Genomic DNA, 18,479 nt, shown 5'->3' with positions numbered 1-18,479 from the left:
TGCCCGTCCCCTCCTCACCCAGCTAGTAGTCCTGGGTCTAGCCCTCTCCTGCCCATCAGGACACAGCCCTCCAGACTCCTCGGGCAGCCCTTTGAGCTCCATACAGCACCTCCTAGATGTTCTTGCAGTGGTTCATATACACGCTCATTCTGCCCCAGTATATTCTCAGACAGGGCCAGGATCTCATCTTGTTAATCTTTCACGTTGCCCGCAGCACCACGGTCTCACACAATCCAGGACTCACAACATGTTAAAGCGAATGCTTTAGTTACCCAGGGTGAACAAATCAAAGTGGAAGTGACAAGAGATTTTTAAGAGGACCTATAAATAGAAGGAAAACATTTAACAATTGGATCACCAAACAGAAATTGATTTGACAGGAAGGGCAAAAGGAAGATACCCTGCTAGAATTCCTTGGGATTGATTTAGAGACTCTTTCCAGAACAAATCCACCAAAGGCAGTAATCAGACACGATGCTGATTTTAGAGTTGTCTGTGAATGATCTACAGCATTAGAACCTTCTTGGTTAATCTAACAATCTTCGTTTCAGTGCTGAATTTGATATTTGATATCCTCCTTGGGCTGTATCCAGAGAGATTCAGTTTCTGTGGAGCCAGAGGGACCTAGGGAGATACTGATGTGCAGAGAAACATCCAGATAACTTTATCTGTGTGACTGTGTGGGATGGGCCCTGGAGACAGCTCCTCAGGAGAGCCGGTGTGTTGATGTGGCAGAGAGGGTGAGGGGAGAGGGACACCTGAGGAGCAGCGGTGACATGAATGGAACTAGAGGTAGATCCCAGCTGGGAGCACCTGTAGCCCTGTGCATGGCCCACGAGCAGTTGTGGGGACTTACAATGTCACCAGGAGTGTTTTGGTGCCTTCATAGATTGGGTCTCTTAATCCTCTCTTTAACCTTTCGGGTGGGAATGATTACCCCTGGTTTATAGATTAGGAAACTGAGATCCAGAAAGGTTGCATAGCACATAGCAAATGTCAGGGCTGGAAATTGAGGCCTGCTGTCAATGTAGAGTCAGTATACTTTCTTTCTTTTTAAGATTTTATTTATTTATTCATGAGAGACACAGAGAGGGGCAGAGACATAGGCAGAGTGAGAAGCAGGCTCCGTGCAGGGAGCCCGACATGGGACTCAATCCCAGAACCCTGGGATCACACCTGAGCTGAAGACAAACACTCAACCTCTGAGCTTCCCAGGCACCCCTAGTCAGTACTCTTTCCACTGTTTAAAATCAGAGATGTAGTTTGAAGAGAGGGTAGACTGAAACTCTTAAACTTTGAGGTCTGGTAGGAGACTAAGATTGGGCAAAGATATGGGACCATAAAGAACTCAGAGGAGTGCCAAGCCAGCTCAGTCAGAAGAGCATTCGACTCTTGATCTTGGGGTTGTGGGTTTGAGCCCCACGCTGAGTGTAGAGATTGCTTAAAAATAAAACCTTTGGGGTCGGGGGAAGAACTCAGATAGCTGGTGGGAGCATAGGTTGGTATAATCATATTGAAAAGTGGCTCAGCGGTTTGGTGGCTGCCTTTGGCCCAGGGCGTGATCCTGGAGTCCTGGGGTCAAGTCCCACATCGGGCTCCCTGCATGGAGCCTGCTTCTCCCTCTGCCTGTGTCTCTGCCTCTCTCTGTGTCTCTCATGAATAAATAAATACAATCTTAAAAAAAAAAAAAAAGGTAGAAAGAACTCAAATACCCATCAACAGGGTTGTGAGTTAAAAAAAAAATTGTGGCATACTATGTAGCAGTGAAAATGAATGAGCAATAGCTTTTTTATTAGTAAAGATAAATATTAGAAATATAATGTTGAGAGCAAGCTGCAAAAGTATACAAATGGCATCATATTTTTACACAAATGAAAAAAAATAATACTAAAATATGTAGTGTTTAAGAATACATATGTATGTGCTTAAACTATCAATAAAAGCAAGGGAATTAAAAAAAAGCAAGGTAATTATAATAAACACAGAATTCAGTCTGGTAGTCACACCTGGGAACAGAGGGGCAGGAACATTTTTTTTTTTAAGATTTTATTTATTTATTCATAGACACACACACAGAGACACAGGCAGAGGAAGAAGCAGGCTCCACGCAGGGAGCCCGATGTGGGACTCAATCCCAGGTCCCCAGGATCACACCCCAGGCTGCAGGCGGCACCCAACTGCTGTGCCACCAGGCAGGGCTGCCCGGGGCAGGAACATTTAGAAGCAGGAGAAAACATCAACTGTGTCGCTGGTGATTTATTTCTGAAGTTGAGGAATGGGTTCCTGGGTGTGCATTTCATTTATTAGACTTCATAACTTTTATATACCTATAAACACATATATAAAATATAGTATGTAGTATGTATTATATATATAAAACACATATTCTTTTGTGTTAGATATTTCATAATTTTAAAACTAGAAAAAATGCCATGCCTGGGGACCAGAAGGGAAGCTGGTCCCTGTGGTGGGTTTGGACTCAATTGTGGACATGATGCTCATTCATTGGGATGCTAGAGTGAGTACAGCAATTAGGCGTTAGAAGGAATAGAATTTCTGAGCATGGAGAGGATAGTGAGACCTGGATTTGTCATCTGCCTCAATTTCCTCTTTTCTGACACTGGAGCTGAACTGTTTGCCTCATGGGGCTGCTGTGAGGATTGAGCAAGAGGGTGGGGACAAAGCCCTGAGTACAGCACTGTAATGGTCACCAGGAACCAGGCTGTGTGCTCAGCGGATGCACACTTCCCAGGGGGGGCTACAGGGAGGATGAGACAGAGAGGTGACTATGTAGTAACAACAGAACAAACCATAGAAGAGGACTTGAAAAAACATCAATCTTGTTTAGGCTTATCCAAAAAATTCTTGTTATAGTTGATATTAAGGGTTGACAACTGTCACTTTAAATCAGCTCATATTTTTTTCCTTCCTTGCCTGCCTTCCCCTCCCTCCCTCCTTTCCTCCCTCCCTCCCTCCCTTCCTTCCAGCACTGGGAAATTTGGAGCTTGTTTTATACCAGGACTTTGTAAGCAGAGTGATCTAACCTTGTATGCATCACGGCCCGGGCTCCGACTGTGGAAGGCAGACATCCATGGGACTGTTCAAGCCACGTTTATCTTAAAAGATGTTTTTGCCGGAGGGGTCAAGCCTTTTGAACTGTACCCACGTCTGGAATCCTCCAACAGGGGAAGTTGTAGCTTACCTGAGAAACACCTGGGGCTTGTTTCATGTTTCTTTCAAGAAGGCTGGGTGTTGAGTTGGAATGAATATAGTATTTACCTTCTAGACACCATCAACCAGGTAAGTGATGTAATCATTCCACATCTTTGGTGTCTTTGCAGTGTTTATCTACAGATTGTCTCTCAGAACACCAGAGGAAACAGTATTTTTTTTTTATTTTATTTATGATAGTCACACAGGGAGAGAGAGAGAGAGAGGCAGAGACACAGGCAGAGGGAGAAGCAGGCTCCATGCACCGGGAGCCCGATGTGGGACCCGATCCCGGGTCTCCAGGATCGCACCCTGGGCCAAAGGCAGGCGCCAAACCGCTGCGCCACCCAGGGATCCCCGAGGAAACAGTATTGATTCTAATGCTTTACTTTTTCCTTTGGGCCAGTCAGGGAAATCAAGTGAAGATCTGATTATTTTATAGATTTGAATAAATGTTTGGTTTTGGTAGATCCTTCTTGCTGTTCTGACACTAAGCAGGAGTCTCGTCTGCCTGGCACAGCTTCCTCACCTGGAGCTTGAGGGCAGGGTGTGCAGGGTGAGCTAGCCACCAAGCTGCCTTTCAGCCCTGAGCTGGTTTCTCTTCTAAAGGAGCACTTTGAAAGGCATTTTTGTATTCTTCTCCACTTACAGACAGCTTAAATTTTCTTCTTTCTCTGGGTACTCTTTGAATTTGATACGCACTTAGTAGGTAGTGGAGTTGAGATGTTTGGTGCTTGTACATTAGTTCCTTTCTTCTGAGCCCTTACCACCAGCGCTTTCTCCAACAGGTATAATTAATTTCATGAGACAAAGGAGCTGTCCATGTGCAGAGGCTGTGGCTTCCTTCAGGGTGGGCATGGCAACATGATTGGCAGCTTTCAAACCAATGTCATGTTTCTAGCTGTTCATCAGGATTATTTAAAAATTAACAAAATTTAGACCCTTTTTCTCTCTACAGTGAACTGCCTCTTGTTTGCACAGTTGGCTGAAAAGAGAATATTTAAAAATCATTTAGGCTCTGGATGTCTTGTTTTCAGGTGACGTTAAGGGACCCCTCCCTCCATCCATTCATTCATTCAGAGCCATGAATGGCAGTGCACACTCATCTCTCCCACAGGAGTGCGCACATAGGGGTCCAGACCAGTCAGCACATCACTCCAGCCCAGGTGCAGCATTCCCTGTGGGCATTTGTACAAAGCACTGTGAGCTGTGATGAGTCCTGGGCAAGTGCCACTGAGGCTGAGCTCTCTAGGGACCATTTCCTGAGGAGGATGGTACCTGAAACGAGTTGGAACTCTTCCAGTGACTGAGTCAGGAAAGGAATTGGAGCAGAGCCATGGCATCACGGAGGACCAAGGCTGCTGTTCTCAGGGCACCTGAAGCACAGAGCAAGGCAGTTGTGTGAAGCTGATGGGCAGGTCCTGCTGAGGAGGATGAGCTCCATATCCTGGGGGTTGGAGGGGCACCAGGTGGGACCTGGTTCCCAGCAACTGAGAGGTGCGGTGATCTGCTCACCTGCTTAGTTTCATGAATCTACTGGTAAATTTTATGACTCCAGCGCATGCACCTATCAGAAACTCCCTGCCTTTGTGTTGATGAGTTTATTTTTTTAAAGACTTTGTTTATTTATTCATGAGAGACACACAGAGAGGCAAAGACACAGGCAGACTTCTCTAAGACTTAGCAGACATAGCCTGCTTCTCTAAGCAGGCTCCCTTTGGAGAGCCCAATGTGGGACTAGATCCCAGGACCCTGGGATCATGACCTGAGCTGAAAGCAGACATTCAGCCACTGAGCTACCCAGTGCCCCTGTGTTGATGACTCTTAAGAAGTTTCAGGAAGTGGGCATAACAAAGCATAGTTGTTATTTGACTCGTTTGGATTCCTGCACATGTTTGTATGCTTTCAACTCTTACTATTGCCTGTTTGTGTGATTTTTCTTTTTCTTTTTTTCTTTTTTTGGGCAGGCCACAATTGCTGGTTTGGAAGGATCAGGTGATATCGTGTCTGTTTCCTGCACAGAACATGAAATATTTTTCTTAAAGGGAGATCGGAACATTATAAGAATTTCAAGCAGACCGGAAGGACTACCATCAATAGGTTTGTATTTGTGATAAGATATACTTGTATATGTAATTGTACTTTATAATTTATAAACCTTAACATTACTTTGCTAGTTAAATGACTGGAGCATTATCTAAACAAGTAAGTATTTGGAGAGTTTTCCTTTTTTTTTAAGATTTTTTGTTTGTTACTATTTTTTGTTTTAGAAAGAGCAAGTGTATGAGTAGTGGGAGGGGCAGAGGGAGAGAGAGAGAGAATCTTAAGCAGGCTCCATGCCCAGCATAGAACCTGATGCAGGGCTCAATCCCATAACCCTGAGATCATGGAGCTGAAACCAGGAGTCGGATGCTTAACCGACTGGGCCACCCAGGCACCCCCCCCCCACTGTAATTCTTAAAATATCATTTACAATACTTTTCTTGAAGCTGACCGACTTTAAGGCTTACATAAGACAGCCTCACATTTGGTAGAGTGGTTTCATGGGTCTGGAAGATGGGGCAGCTGGACAAGTAGGGAGAAGAACCCAGCACCCACATGACTGATCTCTGGTACTCTGAGACCACATGTGGGATTAATACTTCAAAAGATAGAGATTTGCCAAGCTTTTAGAACATTAAAATCTGTTATCTGGGACCTATCTTTTACCTTTAACACAGTTCTTCCTATAGCATTGATTATTCTCAGTGCTTTTGACTTTTTAAAATAATTCATACAAGCCCAGATTCTAGTGAGCAGAGACTTTTAATACATGTTCTCATGCACACATCCACGGTCCTTTGTATACTTGAGGCTCATCATGAACTTGTTCCTGATGATGACAACAACCATGTGGGCCCCTGCTTCTCCCCTTTCCTGTCCCTCTTCTCCTCTCTGTCACTCACTTTGTTCTATATTCCAGAGACTACTAAGCACGACCTTATAAAATCCTAAATGGAAGGTGCTTGTTCTATAGATGAGACTGGGGCTTTAGAAGATGTGGTGAGGTACAAAGACATTATCGCTGGGGGCTGCAAGCGGCACACCAGGGACACCTGTGTGGCCCCAGAGCCCCCTCACTTGTGTGGCCTCTGGAGTTCACAGAGCAGTTTCGCAGGCATCTTGTTTGATGCTGATGACAAGCCTGTGGGAAACATGAGACAGGTAGCCCCACCACTACCTTTCCCCAGGCCTTGTCCCCTCCCTGCTCACTGCACTCCTCTCGCCACCACGTCTGAGGTGGCATGCAGGGCCCCCCTCCCGCTGCTGCCAGCTCTCTCCAGGCTCCTGCCACCACCTGTCACCCCAGTGCCATAGGTGGGTCTGAGCACTAGGTTTGTGGTGCTCCCAAACGTGGCTTGCCTTTGTCAGGATGCTGCCCTCTATTCTCTCCCTGCTCATTATTTAGGACCCAATTCAGGTATTTCTGTATCTCTGATACTTTTCCTGAGTGCTTTAGTTAAGCCAACCTGTCTCCCTGTCTTCACTTGATTTCCCAGGGGCCTCTCCTCCTACCCCATTGTAACTGTGGAGCCATTTACTTACCATGTACCTTACCTCACACAGTAAACTTCTTGGTTGCAAGGATCTCATAACTCAGTGTCGTGGCCCTGCATAACACATGACACATAGAACCCCTGAGTGACAGGTGCCTGGGTGCCTCAGTCAGTTTAAGCATCTGCCATTAGCTCAGGTCATGGTTCCAGGGTCTTGGGATCAAGCCCCATATCAGCTCCCTGCTCTGTGGGGACCCTGCTTCTCTTTCTACCATTTCCCCTGCTTGTGATCTCTTGCTCTCAAATAAATAAATAAAATCTTAAAAAAAAAAAAAACCTGAGTATTTATTAATCTATGGTGTCCCTGTTTCACAGATTAGAAAATCAAGGATGATGGGTAAGTGACAAGTCCCAAATCAACCAGCCCTGTCTTCTGATTTCTGCTTCAGCCAATGTTGCTCCTGCCCTGCTACATTGGTCAGAAGTGTGGACTGTTTGCTGTCACCATGGGCTTGGGTTGTCTGGGCCCTGGGAGCATCTCTGCTGTTGCTTCTGCTCTCACCAGCACTAGCTGGTGTCTGAGTCACTGCAGGAAAGGGAGTAGAGGTCCTGGACCCAAGGCCTTCCAGAGCAGAGAGCAAGGCGAGGAAGAGGAGCTCCAGGCTGCAGACTCCTGGGCCCACGAAGCATTACTGAAGCCTTTTGTCTTTGTGTAATGTTAGAATATAAGTGTAGCTGGTAGGAAAGTATCCCAAGTAGTCTCTCATTAGCCAGGTATTTAGGACTTGAAAAGGTGAAAATGTCATAAGGCTACCTTGGCCCCAAATTTAGTCTGTTACGAGATGGCAGGGAGGGGGTGGGTCAGGGAGTGAATGACTTCTAAAGTCAGAGGTAAGTCAGGATAACTGTCATTCCAGCGTATAATTTTTGTGGAAAGTCAATAAGCTCTGACTCTTGAGTTTTATGAACTGGCACCTGCACAGTGTGGTTAGGGGCAGTGTGGCTTACAGGGGAGATGTAAGCTCTAGACTGCTGCCATCCAGTGGGACTTCTCTGCAGGGGTGAAACGGCCTATATCTGCACTGCCCAGTAGCTGGCCACCGCCCACCTGTGGCTGCGGAGCACTTAAAATGTGGGGAGTGCAGCTGAATTTTAGATTGTGTTTGATTTTGAATTTAAATAGCTACGTGGGACAGTGGCTGCTGTATCGGACAGGACAGCTCTAGACCAAGACCTCCCATCAACTCGTGTGATCTTTGACAAGGCGCTTCCCTGGCCAGGCTTCACTCAGAGCAGAATCCTGCCCGTAAGTCCCCAGTTGTGCGCACCACAGCCTGGAGTCTGCTCCTGGTGGATCCTCGGCAACAGGAGGATGGCTGAGTGGATCAGAGTGGTCCACAGGCCTGTGTAGAGGCCTGGATGACTGGAACCGTTCTGGCCATGTGACCTTGTGGTGGTGTGTGGAGAAGGACGAGTCCATGAAAGTGAGAAACTTGCTGGCTCTCAGTCCTGGGGCACCGAGCATGGTGACTTCACCCTCCACTGCCAGATCGTCCCACTGCTCTCTGATCGCACTGGACACTAACTTCATTAACGTGCTTCTCTGTCCTGGGTTTGTTCTAGTGGAACATTCCCTTTCTCGCCTTAAACTTCAAGAAATACAGGTACACATATATTTTTCAAGTGCCTTTTGAGGACTGTTATATTTAAGGCATGGTCTAAGTAGGGGATATCACTAAGCCCTTTTCTTAGAAACAGGTACTTTCTCTTCTTTAGGAATTCTTTGTGAATTGATGTGAGAAATGCTGTATACTTAGTACTCCCCTTCCTACCGAGCCATTTACAGAAAATAGCCATGGCCAATCATTTTCCTGATTTTGGTGTGTGAGCTTCCTGGATCAAAGAACCATCCATTGGAGTGTTTTGTGTGATTCTTTTAGTTTCGCCAGTCTCCAAATTTAGCAGGCTGGTGTTTACGGTTAGCAAACCTGAGTAAGGGCATGTTGACTTTCCCGGATAAGCAGCAGTAAAACTCCACCCTTCTTTCTCAGTGCGAGATGGTCTGGAGACGGCAGGATGCACAGAGCAGGCCTTTGGACAGCGTGCGGAGAAGCCGTCGGGAGCTCCAGGGTCTGAGACAAGGCTCAGGGGCTCCTCTGTGGCCAGTTCCGTGGCCAGCGAGCCAAGGAGCAGGAGCAGCTCCCTCAACTCCACCGACAGCGGCTCTGGGCTTCAGGCAGCTCTAGAGCTGGGGAGGGGCGGCCAGTCCACCTCACAGAGATTCAGTGTGATTAGCTCAGAAGACTTTGACCAGGAGCTTGTTGTGAAGCCTCTGAAAGTGAAAAAGAGGAGGAAGAAGAAGACAGGTACTGTCTGTAGCATGGCACACCCTGACTCCTGCTTCCTTAGGGGTGGTCTTGCATACTCTTTGGGAGGGCGGCTTTCACTGCATGAGCACTTGCCTGTTCAGTGAGAAGCAGAGAAGGCCTTCAGAAAACTTTCCTCAAAGGACTTTTTTGTTTTGTTTTTTAAATATTTTATTTATTTATTCATGAGAGACACAATGAGGCAGAGACACAGGCAGAGGGAGAGGCAGGCTCCCTGCGGGGGAGCCTGATGCGAGACTCTATCCTGGGACTCTATCCTGGCACTCTGGGATCACACCCTGAACCAAAGGCAGATGCTCAACTGCTGAGCCACCCAGGTGTCCCTCCTCAAAGGAGTTTTACTGTGAAATATTTCTTACATTGAAAAAGAGTACCGCGCACAACTAAGTACTTTTGTGAGGTTTAAATAATATAACCTGTGTGCTTACCACTCTGCTTCATGGGACTGGGTTTTACACTTCTCAATATTTAAATAAAAATTTTGATTTATTCCTGTATAATCATGTATGAGGCCAGAGACTCTGAGCCTGAATGGAAAGACGTGGAAATTAAAAACTCATGCTGGTGCCTAGATGGATCCATTTTACATTTAGTGTCGGATAGGTTACTGAATGTGGGATTTAACAGAAATGGTTTAACTTTTTTTTTTTTAAAGATTTTATTTATTTATTCATGGGAGACACACACACAGAGAGAGAGAGAGAGAGAGAGAGAGGCAGACACAGGCAGAGGGAGAAGCAGGCTCCACGCAGGGAGCCCGATGTGGGACTCGATCCGGGATCTCCAGGATCAGGTCCTGGGCTGAAGGCGGCGCTAAACCGCTGAGCCACCCGGGCTGCCCAGAAATGGTTTAACTTTTGACTCCTTGGTTCCTGATAGACCTCTCTAGCTACACATACTTATCAGATTGCTAAGCATTATAATAATTTTAAAGTCTGCAGTCCATCCATTCCTTTGTTTTCTTCCATTAACATTTCTTGAGTGAGGCCTCAGAGCCCATCAGTGTGTCTCATCATGATGTTTGTGTCCATTTAAAACACCTTTGCATTGGGATAATTCGTACTTGAGAGATTTATTCTTCACCACTTAAATATCCTTCATTTAAAATATATTTTCTCTTGAGCCAAAATATTTTTAGTCTTACTACTTATGTAGAGTCACACCTCATTTTAAACATTCTTATTTTAAATTAGAAGGTGGAAGCAGGAACACCTGCCACAGTTCCCTTGAATCGACCCCCTGCTATGAGTTCCCAGGTGACAGTCCCCAGTCCTTGAACACAGACCTGTTGTCTATGACATCAAGTTTGGGCAGCATCGTGGATCGGTCGAGCACAGAGTCTCCTGACCAGGACAGTAACCTCAGTGGGGAGGTGAATGGTGTCCTGCAGGAAAATCTTGACCCCGAAGCATTCAGTGTCCTGGAGGTACCTGCACCTGCCCCTGATGTACTGAACGAAGGGAATGGAGATAGACCGGGAATCCTACCGTGTAACCGTGCAGGCGAGACAGGGCCACACAGCGGAGTGTGGACTTCGCTCTTGGAGCTACGGGAAGCCATGGAAGGCAGTGATGTTATAGAACTCAGAGAGGAGTCTTGTCCCGCAGTCGATGGACCAAGTAGCAGACAGTCACCCTGTCAAGAACAGGACAGCTCTGCTGAGGCCCGGGAAGTGGGGGACATGGAACCTGATGACTCCCAAAGCACTTTCTCTGAAGCCCCCTTCCTGAACTCACCCCCAGTGCCTTCCAGCCTCAGCTGGGCCTCCCATGCCGAGCAGCAGCTGCCGGCAACCAGCGCTGACGAAGGCAGTGCCGAGGAGCCCAGCAAGGAGCAGGGCTTCCTCACGCACATGGGGGGCCCTGGCCACCTTGGCTCAACTCCCTGGCATGCTGTCACCGACAGTGACACAGGCCTAAAGGAAGTGATTGCTCCGGAATGTGACTTGGGGACTGTGGGAGGACGGCTGACACCCCCGGTCTCTGCCTTGGCGGTTCGCACCCATGAGCCTCGGCATGAGCAGCCTTCACGGGACCAGGTGTTGACATCCAGTGACGAGGAGGACATCTATGCTCACGGATTGCCTTCCTCTTCCTCGGAGACAAGTGTGACGGAGCTTGGTGGTAGTCGCTCCCTGCAGGACCTGAGCCAGCCTGGCACAGATGGCACTGGGCTGCTAAAATCAGATCAGGTAGGTAGGTTTGGGGCGTCCAGTTTCCTGAGGGTTCCCCCAACCCATGCCATTAAGGATGGTTATTCTTGGTCATTTTACATTAAAAGATTTTTTAAATGTTTAAATTTATTTTTTTTAAGATTTTATTTATTTATTCATAAGAGACACAGAGAGAGAGGCAGAGACACAGGCAGAGGGAGAAGCAGGCTCTCTGTAGGGAGCCGGACATGGGACTCGATCCCGGGTCTCCAGGATCACACTCCAGGCTGAAGGCAGCGCTAAACCGCTGACCTACTGGGGCTGCCCAGTGTTTACATTTCTTAGCAGGTTATTATTCAGTGTATTTGGTTTCAAACCAAATTATAACTTTTTCTAAGTCATTGTGAGGTATGGATTATGAGTGTAAACTTACATGTATTTCCCCAAAATGTATTGCTGAATTCTCTCGGTGCTAATGATGCATATCATTTGGGCAACTTTTGCCATGTGCCAGGCACCATGCTAAGCACTTTGCAAGTTCAACTCATTAGCTTTTCTAAAAACTAAACCATGAAGTGGGTACTGCTGTGGTCCCCGTTTTACAGAGGAGGAAACCGAGATGTGGTTAAATGGCTTGCACAATTCACATAGCAGATGAAGGGCACAGCTGGCCCCAGGGCCCTCTCTCAGCCTCTTTGCTGTCCTGCCTTGACGGTGAAAGGTATTGCTTACTTGTTTTGAGACAAATGCCAAAGGTTAGATTTTCTACTCAGTCTTGCCTGTGCTCGTCCTTTCTTGAGTGCCTTTGGCTGCCAGGCTCTGTGTTTGGTGCTGGGTGCTGCAGGGCCTGGATAGCCAGTCAGGATCTCAGAGTCTCAAGGAGGAGTCAGGCATGTATGCCAGTTGTCTCAGTTGAGCAAGACTGCCGATGGTGGTGAGCAAAATCCAGGGCTTGGGAAGCCCAGAGAGGGCGCCTGCCCAGGGATGGCACTAGACAGGCAGACATGCGTCGATGTGTTGTGGGGGCAGGCTATTGGAATTCTAGGCCAGAACTTTAGAAACCCCCACCCCCAGTGAGATTGAGCCTGGCCCTTGGACTTCTCCCTTCCTCATGGTTCCTCCCTCCTCCCCTTCCAGTGGCTGGAAAGCCAAGAGATTTTGTGGCATTTGTGGAGGGGTGGAGGGAAGGAGGAGGGAGGGGAAGATGAGAAGGGGTGGGGGGAAGACTCATCATGGGGAACAGAGCTGTATTGAAACGGGGCGGGCACCATTCCCTGTGAAGCAGCGACCTTCTATATTTGGGTGATTGTACAAGTACATTGATTTCTTCTGCGGTTTCAGAAAATTCTTAAACTACGTCGACTTCATTCAGATTTGATTTTTTTAAAGAATCGGTGCAACAAAGCATCAGTTTATAAGGTTCAGCCAGGCTGAGTATCTTGGCCAGATTTCCATCGGCTTCATGATGTGCCCTGTGTACAATGACTGGGAACTTCCCTCTGAGGGTGAAGACGCAGAGATGGCGGTAGTGCCGCTTCTCCTACTGATTCTGTAAGGATCTGATGCACAAATCACTGATCCGCATGCACGCTGTGTAAAGTGCAGTACGCATGTGTAAAGCTAGGTCATTTTAACATAAGCATTGCATCAGGAAAGGTGTTTTGACATGACAGAGCGTTGCCTGGGCATCCTCTGGGGTCCTAGTGGGGCACAACAGCTCCCATTCCAGAACGCTTCCCTTAGAGCATGGTTCAAAGGTAGCAGGTCCCTGCGTGGTTTCTCAGAGATCGTCAGCTCTCTGACGTGAATTCTATCCTGCATACTTTCCTCGTGGATGACAGAACGACAGTGCAGCTGTGTGCTCTGCTACAGGACTCACCAGGCTCTGTCCTTGTTAGTTTGCAGAAAGCTGGATGGGATACTCTGGTCCCGGCTACGGCATACTCAGCTTGGCTGTCTCTGAGAAGTACATTTGGTGCCTGGACTACAAAGGCGGCCTGTTCTGCAGCGCGCTGCCGGGCGCTGGGCTACGCTGGCAGAAGTTTGAGGACGCCGTCCAGCAGGTGGCGGTCTCACCCTCAGGTTGGCCTCCCCAGCTCCCTGCTCCTGTGAGCGTAGCTGGCCTGGCACACAGCAGGCCCTGCCAAAGCTCCATCCATGCGCCATGTGGGCCTATCCCTGCACGTTTGGGGGGGTTTTCTCCAAATAATAGGGTTGCTTCATTTGACATCAGTTAACAAATGTCCAATAAGTGAATGTTTAGTTTGAATCTTTGTTTTCTTATTTATTGCAATGGTAACACAAACATGTTTTTATAACCTATGCAAATAGCTTGAATTTTGAGGGTTTTTTTGTAAAAGCTATATTAACGTATTAGTCCCTTATAAAAATGTGTTCCTATTTCTTTTTTTTACGGGGGGAGGGGAAGAGAGAATCTTCAGCAGGCTCCAGGCCCAGCGTGTAGCCTGACACAGGGCTCAATCTTAAAACCAGTAGCCAAAATCAAAAGTTGGACACTTAACCGACTGAGCCACCCAGGCACCCCTATGTTCCTGTTTCTTAGAATTGCTTTAAAGCAACTGAACTAATGAAGATGGACCTATGGATACGTTGGATATGTTCAGATTATTTGGTTTCCTTTCTAGAAATTATTCTTTAATGAGCGATATGTATGCTTTGGCTGAATAATTTACTCTCTGAGTATAAAAGAAAAATGCCTTCATTCTTGCAAGCCAAGAATGGTCAAGCTAATCATTTTTAGTGAGCTGGGACAGACATTTCCTGAACGAGGTTCTACTAGACTTTCAGCCTGTGCCTCCGGTCCCTGTCCAGAATAATTTGGCTAGTTCACCCATTGAGGGGTGTGTAGGTAGACTAGAAGTATTTATGTATATTTGCCTCATGGTAACTGTCTGATTGATAGGGCACTGGAGTAGAAGTCAGGCAAAACATACTCTGTGGCCTTAGACTCATCCCCTGTAATTTTACTGTTTCAGATGGATTTCCTTGAACTCTTCCTGGTCCTTCTCACTATTTAAAATACTAGTTTGTTCAAGGTTGTTTTATCTCCTTGCTGGTTTGAAAATATTTTTCTATAGAGAGTGGCTGCGATCATAGTCTGCTTCGTTAGGTGGCGTTATATAATTGTGCATTTTAATTCTTTCTCTGTTATTTACTGCTGGGTTCATCTCCCCAGCCATTTAGAAACTTTGGTCCTGTCCTGATTCTATTGATTACTTTGTGTTTCCAAAACTTTCCAGCCCTTGTTGATCTATTCGGAATTCTGTCTCTATCAGATCAGTGTACCTGGCTGAGTTGTCCTGCAGTGCCCACATCATGAGAGGGCACCAGAGCCCCCATGGCATTCAGGGTGTGCTTCAGCCTTCACCATTGGTCTTGCTTTTCTCCTCTTACCCCAGCTCTTCATGTCAGACCCTCTAGTCCAGCCTGGCTGCATTCTTGGTGATTCACTAGTGGTTTCTTACACGTGGCTGCCTGGTCTGTGTCACACCCTTCATCTACATAGGACACCTTCCTTCCCTCCCCTTCTTCATCTCTGTTTATCAGAATCCCTTTCTGAGTAAAGAAGGACAGCCCAGATCAAATGCCTCCTTTCCACGCATCTTATCCCTCACTTGGTCCAGAAGTGACCCCCCTGAATCCCTATAGGACTTTTTAGCTCTTTTTAGGCACCAGTTGTGTGTCTCTCAATGTAATGCGTCGGCACTGCCATTGTCCCTGTAAGGCTCCGTGTACCGTGTCACTAATCTGTTCTCACCTCCAGTCTTCCTAGTGGCCCTGTAAGATACAAATGAGGAAGTAAGGCATGGATGCAGTAGGTGATTTGACACCCAAAGCCACACAGCTGGTGGGTGGTAGCCAGGGGCATAAGGCTTTTTGGCGCTGTAGGCTCTTTCCTCACTTGGGGTAGAAAGCCAGAATGAAGGCTTTTGTGTAAGTAATTCTCAGTATTTGTTCGGAGAGTGAAGAGAAGTTTTACTTCTACAGGAGCCCTTCTGTGGAAGATTGAACAGAAATCTAACCGAGCTTTTGCTTGTGGAAAAGTGACCATCAAGGGGAAGCGGCACTGGTATGAAGCCCTGCCCCAGGCGGTGTTTGTGGCCCTGAGCGACGACACGGCGTGGATCATCAGGACAAACGGAGATCTATACCTGCAGACAGGTAACTCTAGCACTCGTTGGCCTGGGGATAATCGCTTTGTTTGTGACCTGCTTAGAGCCATCACAGTGACTGAGGGGCTGGAAATCAATTTAAATTAAACACTTCCAGAAAGAAAGTACTTGTCATTGGAATATATAAGCAGTTCCTGCTACTGACTCACATTCAGCCCAGAACAAGTTTAGGGCAAGACTTCATAGGATTATTTGGTGAGCTACAGAAACAGATTTTCACTCTCCTTATGGCTAGCCGTTGCCTGTCACTTATGCTGCAGTGTCGGATGTTAGGGGATAAGAATAACAGGGAAATGACATTAGAATGTTTCCCTTTAGGTTATGACTGGATTTTTTTCAGCCAGGTCAAAGTCCTGCTTCTGTATATTTACTTACATATGGATCAGGGAGAAACAACAAGAAATCATTTGACCTAAGGAGCAGCTCAACTCGTCCTAATAAACTGCCCTGAGGGGAACCTTCCACTGCTGAAGGAGATTCAGTGGGACTTGTTTATTAAAAATAAACCGCAAAAAAATAAAATAAAATAAACTGTAATGAGAGTGAGTGTTTATGTACTGTCAGCAAAATGGGATATGAATTTCCAAAGGCAATGTGATTTATCAGCACCTGGAAAGAGTATGGCGGGAGCTCTTTTTCGGTTAAGAGGCCATATTGGATTTACGTAAAGATCAGTCTTCTAACCATTTAATATCGCTGATGTGGAGAGAATGTTTTAATCTCTGTTATGAACTGTCAGCCAGGGATGATTCCCCGAGATTGAACATCTTTGCACATCTGGCTCTTTCTCACGTGTGGGAGGGCCAGCATCTCCTAGAAGCCACTGCTTGAGCCTTGGTGGCCAGCCTCGCCAGCTCCTGGGCCATGTGCCTGCTCTGCTCTCTCCCTTCAAGTGGGAATAGCTCTGGAAAGGCAGATGCATATCCGGTTTCCAGGGGCATTTGAGTTTTGTTCCTGGTGAGGAAGCAGAATGCTTCTGGCCTGGGATTGAGGAGCAGGTGCCCTGTTAACCAGTAGCTCCAAGACCTACTGTGTTAGTCTCCCCGGCTGGCCTGGCAATTTGTAGCATGAGAAGCCTACAGGTGACTCCCCTTGGTTGAAGGTGAAGAATACAGCCAAGGATGTGGTACCATAGGGTACTTCTGTGAGCAGGCACGGGGCACATCTGAGCATTGAGATTGTGCAACTACAGTTGCAGCTAATGCCACAGAGGGTAAGGTTTAAGGTAACGGCCATTCCGCCAGCTTCCCCAGGCACCTTCAAGCTATAGACAGGCTGCAAGGAGGTGGGGGAAAGAGCCCCAGATGAGGAGCCAGGGACGCTGAGCTCTGGCCCTGCCATAGCCTTACTGTAGGATGAACCTTGCCTTTCATCTAGGGAACCACCCCCAAAACCAGGTAGGAGCGGGAGAGGGCAGCTGCTTTGTCGGAGCTGCTTGTGGAGGATGCCTGGAGGCCTCAGATCCCTGCCTTGCCCGCAGCTTCTACGGCAGCTCTGCTCACCCTGAGTCTCTGAGGGGCACAGAGATGGAGGGCATCTCTGAACAGTGCTGTTCTCGCCTGGGCTCTCTTGGCTCAGGGCTGGCTGCTCTCTGCCCTGGGATTTCTTGTTCTTTCAGAACATCTTAAGATACTTTGGGATACCAGAGGATTCTGAATTGTTATTCCGTCAGCTTTCAAAGAACATATGAAAACATTTCAGATATGCCATACTGAAGCACAAACTTAACTTTTTTTGTTGACTAGACCTTAAAAAGACAAAATACTTATTTCAAAAGAATATGGAAAAATACCAAAAACAGAAAAATAAGCAAACAACAGAATACAAATGAGGTGTGAAACCCTGATTATATGTCTTTGGGGGCTTCCTGTCTGTCTCCCTGGCAGGTCTCAGTGTGGATCGCCCCTGTGCCAGAGCCGTAAAGGTCGACTGTCCATACCCACTGTCCCAGGTCACAGCCAGAAACAGCGTGGTGTGGGCACTGACAGAGCAGAGAGCCCTCCTGTACCGGGAGGGCGTGAGCAGCTTCTGCCCTGAAGGGGAGCAGTGGAAATGTGACATCGTCAGGTATCAGCAGGAGGAGCAGAGACATCTTCATCATCTTGCTTGTCCCGCCCTTGGTTCTTTGTCAGCTTGTCTCCCCTTAACGCACCCATGGGAGCCTTTCCTGGGCAAAGCTGCTTCTCTGAAGCTCTCCATGGTAATAATGATCTCTGGAATTGTCAGAGTCAGTGTAGCAGCCTGACCATGGAGACGCCCTGTGCCTGCCTCTGACTGGCAGATTGGATGTTGGGTTATAGCTCAGCTTTTTGAAATGCTGGTGCCCTCTTGTGTAACCTGTAGTATCACACAATCATGAGCCTCTCACGGCAGTTTCTGTTCACTACTACCCAGTGCCGTCTGGTGGTTTCTGTGTAGAATCTCAATGGTTTAGGGCCAGATCTCTTTCTTTATTATCATCCTAGTCAATGGGACTTGATCTCTGAGTTGTAATTTATTTGGTTACTTATATCACTCAAAATTTCAATTATAGAATTACCATCAAATCATTTTGCTGATTAGAAAAATTAGGCTAGGATCTTCTTGGTTTGAAGCTAGAAACCCAGTCAGCTTGAGCAAAAGTAGCTACTGTGAGCCACAGCAGGGCTGGGCTGGATGTGCAAAGGTGGCTGTCCCCAGCCCTGCCCTCCCCCAGAGCAGGAGCCACGTAACTATCTGGTGCCAGTTAGCATAGACGGTCTTAAACCAGAGAGTGCAGCCCAGCTGAGCCTTGACACTGGCAAGAACTTTACCAGAGGGACAGGAAGGGGAAGGGCACTGCCCCAGGGGAAACACAATTTGCCCAGCTGCTGCTGCCCAACACAGCCCAGTCCACGGGTGGAGCAGAGGCGTCTCCATTTGCTTGGTTTTGATTGTACAGGAGGGAGCAATGAGGCAGAGGTGCCTTAGGTGCCCACATACTTTTCTTGTAGGTAATTTTCTCCCAAGAGCTTTCCCTACC

General features: G+C 47.3%; 1 protein-coding gene across 1 annotated transcript in view; it reads left to right on the top strand.

Moving 5' to 3' along the window:
* TECPR2 (tectonin beta-propeller repeat containing 2) overlaps positions 1-18,479 on the top strand; it is a 101,451-nt gene that overhangs the window by 37,921 nt on the left and 45,051 nt on the right. Inside the window, exons 6-12 of the mRNA XM_055304346.1 lie at positions 2,988-3,300; positions 5,178-5,310; positions 8,798-9,112; positions 10,327-11,324; positions 13,184-13,367; positions 15,294-15,467; positions 17,365-17,545. Of these exons, the coding sequence (XP_055160321.1) occupies positions 2,988-3,300; positions 5,178-5,310; positions 8,798-9,112; positions 10,327-11,324; positions 13,184-13,367; positions 15,294-15,467; positions 17,365-17,545 (2,298 nt within the window). The remainder of the gene's footprint in view (positions 1-2,987; positions 3,301-5,177; positions 5,311-8,797; positions 9,113-10,326; positions 11,325-13,183; positions 13,368-15,293; positions 15,468-17,364; positions 17,546-18,479) is intronic.

Source organism: Nyctereutes procyonoides, unplaced genomic scaffold (assembly GCF_905146905.1).
Source record: "Nyctereutes procyonoides isolate TBG_1078 unplaced genomic scaffold, NYPRO_anot_genome, whole genome shotgun sequence".
Lineage (NCBI taxonomy): Eukaryota > Metazoa > Chordata > Mammalia > Carnivora > Canidae > Nyctereutes > Nyctereutes procyonoides.
This window is presented reverse-complemented; position numbering and strand designations above follow the sequence as displayed.